Source organism: Octopus bimaculoides, chromosome 12, assembly GCF_046866305.1.
Source record: "Octopus bimaculoides isolate indiv1 chromosome 12, ASM4686630v1, whole genome shotgun sequence".
Lineage (NCBI taxonomy): Eukaryota > Metazoa > Mollusca > Cephalopoda > Octopoda > Octopodidae > Octopus > Octopus bimaculoides.
In genome coordinates, this window is record NC_142939.1 from 8,687,316 (window position 1) to 8,694,201 (window position 6,886).

A 6,886-nucleotide genomic window follows, 5' to 3' on the forward strand; every position below is an offset into this window, starting at 1 on the left:
CAGCGGGGATACCTGGTTTGCTCGGGATTAAAATGGTGTAGCTTCTTTTATTGTTTTACATGTTTCAGTCATGTGACTCCGGCCATGTTGTTCGTTGTTCGAAAAAAAATCGTATTCTATGTTTTCGTTTCTCATTGTGTTTAACGGTTTTTTGATGTCGTCTACCCATTTATGCATGTATGTATACATATATATGTAGGTATGTACATATATGCATATATATATGCATATATATATATATATATATATATATATATATATATATATATATATACATTTAATAAAAGGTGAATGATTATTTATCCACTCAACTTTTTTTTTAATGTCCAGGTTATGCTAAAAAACCAATTATTCCAAATACTCCATATGACAGTACCCCGAACATAATTACAATTACTACAGCAAATTACCAAACAGATTCAAGGGAAAGTACACCAACATCAGTTCTTGGTGTGTATTTCTTTGATTTATAGAGTATATGGAATGCTAGTTTCCCCTTCTATAAACATCTTCGTCCATCTCTCGATATTATCCTTATTCATCCATCTGTCTACACATAGGATAGGACTTGTTTAGCTCAATCTTCTTCGAAATGTGAACTGCGTCATCTCTGTCAACAACCTGTAGCCTTCTCAGCCTGCAGCTCCACTTTTTCAAGAACTCAGTAACAATACACTATTTCTTTTTGAATCCTATTATTTGTTTACAACCAAGAAGAATAATCCTTTCTATTATAGAAACAATACCTGAAATTTTAAGGGAGGGGGTCTAGTCGATTAGATTGATCCCAATGCACAGCTGGTACTTATTTCATCAACCAAAAAAGACAAAGTCAACTCATGCAACATTTAAACTCAGAACATAAGATGGACAAAACGCTGCTAAGTATTTTGTCCAGTCAGCTAAAAATTCTTCCAGATTGCTGCCTTAGTGAAGACGAATAATACAAGGAAGAAGCGTTACTATAGAAGTGTCATTGTGTCAACATATGCAATTTGAATGACCTATGTCAGTTACTTAAAAAGTTATGCCAACTTTCGCTTTATTTTAGTTACAGTCCTTATAATATGCTATATACACTATTCATAAATCCTTTTGGAATGTATTTCCCAAATGTACTTTTCTTTGATTTAACTTTTACATACATGGGTTGGTCATTATAACCAGATTTATATAATAATATACAAACGAACAAACAAATAGTATACACAAGAGAATTCATCACAATTTTTGTCTACCATTCACAAGATATTGGTCAACATGAAACTATTGGAAAAGTAATTTATTCACCAACCCAAGATTTTGAACAAGGGATTGAACCTGGAACCACATGGTTTTGAAGCAATCTTCTTAACCATTCTTAACCAGACTTACAAAGAATTATCCCAGGATAATATCATTTATCTATTTATTTATTTTTTTTTTTGTCTTTATAGATACTGATACTACATTTTTTATTTTGTATTTGTAGATACTGCTCATACTTCAGCCTCTGCTCATAAGAAGCTGAATAAGAAAGCTCAAAGAAAAATAGGTATGAGTGTATTATACAATATATTTAAGAATATAATGCTGTAAAGTAAGCAGCCATCCAAAGTCATCCTTTTCAATTTGGATATCGATGATATATTCACATTTCTTCGACTAAAAAGCGGTGGTTCAATCTGGCCACAGTGAAACGACTGAAACAAGTAAAAGACTAAAAGAATGTGTACACACACACACACACACACACACACACACACACACACACACACACACACCACACACACACACCACACACACACACATGTATGTATATGCATGCATGTATATTTTGATATATGTATGTATGTATATTTTTATATACAAGTTGTAGATGTGAACATTAAATGATTGTTTGAGAATAGTATTGAAGCTGGAAGTTCACAGAGAACCATGAAATATACAGTATCTTTTAGTATTGTATCATTTACTCTGTAGCATTTAACTGCAAATTAAAAGCAAAAACAAAGAAGAGTCACCACAGTACTGGGTTCTGTTCTATCTAATCCATCCCGTCATGCACTTCTCTCTCTCTCTCTCTCTCTCTCTCTCTCTCTCCTCTCTCTCCTGCTTGCTTTCACTCTCCCCTATCTCTCTCTCACTAACCATTGACACTACTCTTTCCCTTCCACCTCCTCATGTCCCTTCCATTACACCAATCCAGCATTGTCCCCTTTTGACTATCACAACAATAAGTGTTCTAACCACCCTACTTTAACTATTCCCTCAACACCTCACCTATAGTCATCCTTTTCCCCTCCTATTCTCCCTTTCAGCCAGTGCATAGCTGAGATGACACAAAAGCACAACAACCTCCTTGGTACCAATGTCAGAAAACCTGCACCCAGTACACTTTGTGAAGTGGTTGGAATGAGGAAGATTATCCAACTGTAAAACCCATGCTGAACCTGAGATATCTGAGCAAGACATCATCCTCTAACCTCTTGGATTCTGTCAAACCATCCAGGCTATATCATCATGGAAAACTGACATAAGATGTTGATGATGATATATATACGTACATGTATGTGTGTGTGTGTGTGTGTGTGTGTGTGTGTGTGTGTGCATGTAATTTATACACCACCCCCACCCCCACACTCATACACACATTCATATATATGTACATAACTATCTACCGACGTCTATACATACATACATACATACATACATACATACATACAATCATACAAATAAACAAACAGCATAACGACAGAATTCATCACAATTTTTGTCTACCATTCACAAGATATTGGTCAACACGAAACTATTGGAAAAGTAATTTATTCACCAACCCAAGATTTTGCACAAGGGATTGAACCCGGAACCACATGGTTTTGAAGCAAGCTTTTTAACCATACAGTAATGCCTTGTGAAATAATAGCTGTCCTTATTTTAACTGTTTTAGATTGATAAGATGGTAGTTGTTGTTGTTGTTGTTGTTTTCGGTTAACTCCATGCTTTTCCAGTGTTTCTTGCCTTCTTAAGACAATACAGTGTGATTCGAGGAACATTTGGTTGCTATTACATGCCGATTCCTTGATTTGCTCTTTTGCTCTCTGATAATTAGTTGCTAGGATCCTACAGTGTGGATTGGTAGTAAAATGCAGTTACTTTCATATTCGATGGAGGTAGGGATTCGGTGTCTACCGTTCAGAATAACAGAATAGCTCAGCCTCCCAAACCAGTCCAGACGATGTGTGAGGAGTGAGAAAGCAACAAATTGTGTTGATGTTCAAGATGAAAGGTGATTAAAATGATTCATGGTGTTTGAATGAATTGAAACCATATTAAAGGTAACAGAAAAGCTACAAATTTTTGAAATGTTTGACCACAAAAGAAGCAAGAATCAAACAAGCAAATTCTCCTTTTTAATGCATTCCATTTTTCTCTTAACATTTCAGTAATTCTATGCAGTGTTCTTATACCAACAATAGTCCTTCTTTGTATGTTATGCATCATAGTTACCAGGTATGTAATATAAGACTACATCTTACTACTGAGACTGTTTTAGAGTATCATTATTATTTTAACTTTTTTCTCTATTTCTACTGTACTGAGTCAGAGGACGAAGAGCAGTGCTCATCTCCCATTTTCAAGACATATAAGACTGGAAGAATGAAGGGAAGGAGTTATACTCTAACTGTACCCCTAGTTTGAATGTTTGTAGGGTCTTTCCACACAGAAAGACCTTGTCATGCTGCTAGACTATCACATGACCAAATCGCAAGAGGTGCTGACGAGACTGATAATGTGTTTGCACACATGATCAACTCATGATATTCATGTGGCTAAACATAGATTCACATTCAACTGTTATACATGTGTCTCTTGTCTCCCAGGCAGGAAGCTTTCATAACTGCATGTGCTGAGGATTCTGTTATTTCTTCTTCTTAACATTAAGAACCTACTCGTGACTTCTATCACAGCTCACACTCCCTATGCAGACAACACTAATCTCTATTCTTTCCTAATCTTACACACACACATGTTGCCTAATTAAATATGCTAACATTTTCTTAGACACAGGTGCAAGAAATCCGGATCAAATTTGACATCTGAAGAAATGACTGAGAAGAGTACCACAAAGACCTGTTTACCAGAGGAGATGGAATCACAACCAAGTAATACCTTGAAACAGCAAGCAGCAAAGATATTGCTCCAAAATGATGCACATTCAATTAGAAGTGATCCTTGCATGATGGAAAATAAATTGCTTTCCGTTGATGCATTTTCAGTTGCAAAAGGTGCATGTATGGTTGAAGATAATATATATTCTGTTGCACAAAGTGCATGTATGGTAGATGATAATGCATATTCTGTTGCAGAGGATATATCTATGGTTGAAAAGCCTATATATTCAAATGAAAATGGCTCAGGTACTGTTCACAGTGATTTATGTTTCACCGAGAATAAAGGATATGTAAATTCAGCTGCAAATGATTTATGCTCAGGTAAAAATGCCATGTACATTGATATGGAATCTCGCCATAAGTAATTACGATAAATTAATTAAAAGTGTTTTCTCCTAAAAATTCAATCTAATTATACCTAAAGAAAAAGATACATAAAACAACCCTCAACGTCAACACTTCAAAAACCTAATAGAATATTTTAAATATGTTTTCACCGAAAAAATAAAAAAATACCAGCCCCCACCACACACAAACACATGCGCATACACACACACACACAAACACACACACACACACACACACAAACACACACGCAATTATATATACACTCCTATAAATAAACAAGTATTATAATCATAAATGTTATAATAGTTTATATAAAACATTGGTCTGGCAAACCAAAATCAAATACTATATTTTTATAATTGGTTACAAGTGAATTGGTCACTTACAAAAGGTTTTCAAAACCCTTATTTATTCAATATAATCTAATACTCTAATATATATATATATATATATATATATATATATATATATATATATATATATATATATATATATATCCATACCATATCTAAAATAGACTGAACCAAAAAACAAACAAAATATATAATCCTAAAAATCTGCTTAATCAATTCATATGGATACTCAACAGGACAACTTCCAATCCCAAGTTAAAATAAAAAAAAACACACCAACCAGAAATCAAGAACAAAACTGCTCTAAAAAATTATAACTTAATCCTATACACCCTCTAATATGTAAAAGAGAACAAACAAATAAAACAATAATATTCCCAAACTAACAGCTTGTTCGGAATCAGCCATAAAATAAAACAAATAAAAAATACCACTTAGGTTTAATATGGATAGGGGTAACTAAAGGATTTGTTGAAATAGAATTCTCCACATCCCCCAATCAGGAAACAATTTCAATACCTTAGGCTTGCCATTGCCCCGTGGTAATGCTGCGAGCCTGCTGGCTGGCTTCAGTAGGTTCCATTGAAACTTATGGTGTGCGACCAAATGTAGCACTTCATGCTGCATTGATATTTCTTTTGTCTCTCTCTTTCTCTTTCTTTCTCTCTTCTCTTTATCTTTTTTATCTTGATTTTATTGTTTTCTTTGTCTTTCTTTTGTAAAACCTTATATTAAGGAAAAATAAGAATAAGAGATATTTTTTCATACAATAAATTTGATAGTAATAAATAATAAATTCATTCCTGCAGCAGCTAGTGAGAACACCAGATGCTGTTTGATCTTGGGATGACTTTTTGTCTCCCTCTGATATACAGTGTTTTTAAACAGTGCCTCCATAAGAGATTTTTCTTGAATAAAAACTGCAGCAACTGGCCTATCACCAGTGTATATACATTAAGTATGATAAATTGAAGGTTTATGTGTGTGAAATTTGAAACTAAACAACACCATTTGTTTTAAATTTCAAGGAAGTGATTTAGCTAATACTTTCAAATGCAAATAAATATGATTATTCACTTCATATGTCAAACAAAATATATTTCTCTACAAAAGATAAAGAACTGAAATTGTCCAACACTAATAAATTGTTTGTTTCTTTTTCTTAAATGTTGTCTTAAATAATTTAAAGAAATTACTTAAATGCATGAATTGTTGTTGTTGGCACTCCGACCCCATGGTTTGAATGAAACATTGGCTTTTTTTAACATCTTCAATGTTAACAACAAAAGTTTTGTTATGTATATATCTGCCAAATCAGATTGGAGCCTGGTGTAGCCATCTGGATCACCAGTCCTCAGTCAAATCGTCCAACCCATGCTAGCATGGAAAGCGGTTGTTAAACGATGATGATGATATCTATAAACCCAAGCATGTTTATTTTTCTGTTTACATCATTCTCTCTCTCTCTCTCTCTCTATATATATATATATATATATATATATATTGAGAGAGAGAGAAAGAGTAAAAATTATTTGCCAGAATAATGTGGCAGTCCTGGTTAGGAAGAATGTTACTGTTATTTAGACCCAGTAAACACTGTCTCCAGCTAGCTATCAACACACTATCTGCATCCTTATATTTTCAAACAAGGGAGTTTAGTGTCTCCACTCAGCTCTAAAGCAATATTTGCGTGCTAATGAAGGTGGTGAGCTGGCAGAAACGTTAGCACGCCGGGGAAAATGCTTAGCGGTATTTCGTCTGTCTACGTTCTGAGTTCAAATTCCACCGAGGTCGACTTTGCCATTCATCCTTTCGGGGAGGATAAATTAAGTACCAGTTGCATACTGGGGTCAATCTAATTGACTGGCCCCTTCCCCCAAAATTTTAGGCCTTGTGCTTAGAGTAGAAACAAATATCCATGTACCCATGGTTTCTGGGTTATTTCCCCCCATCAGCACAGAATAACTGCTCAGCTAGAGACAGTGACACTAAATTCTTGTTTGAAATATATATTTTTCAAAGTGATGCATG

The 6,886-nt window shown here is 34.3% G+C and overlaps 1 protein-coding gene across 4 annotated transcripts in view; it reads left to right on the forward strand.

Annotated features, from left to right (window-relative positions):
• The window catches only part of LOC149132951 (uncharacterized), a 15,474-nt gene extending 10,506 nt beyond the window's left edge, over positions 1 to 4,968 (forward strand). The window contains exons 6-9 of one of the 4 annotated variants that reach the window (XM_089360775.1): positions 331 to 450; positions 1,472 to 1,534; positions 3,426 to 3,492; positions 4,045 to 4,968. In XM_089360775.1, the coding sequence (XP_089216901.1) occupies positions 331 to 450; positions 1,472 to 1,534; positions 3,426 to 3,492; positions 4,045 to 4,519 (725 nt within the window). In that variant the 3' untranslated portion in view covers positions 4,520 to 4,968. The remainder of the gene's footprint in view (positions 1 to 330; positions 451 to 1,471; positions 1,535 to 3,425; positions 3,493 to 4,044) is intronic. The other 3 variants (XM_089360777.1, XM_089360776.1, XM_089360778.1) reach the window with 3 other exon arrangements.
• Positions 4,969 to 6,886: the final 1,918 nt, after the last annotated feature.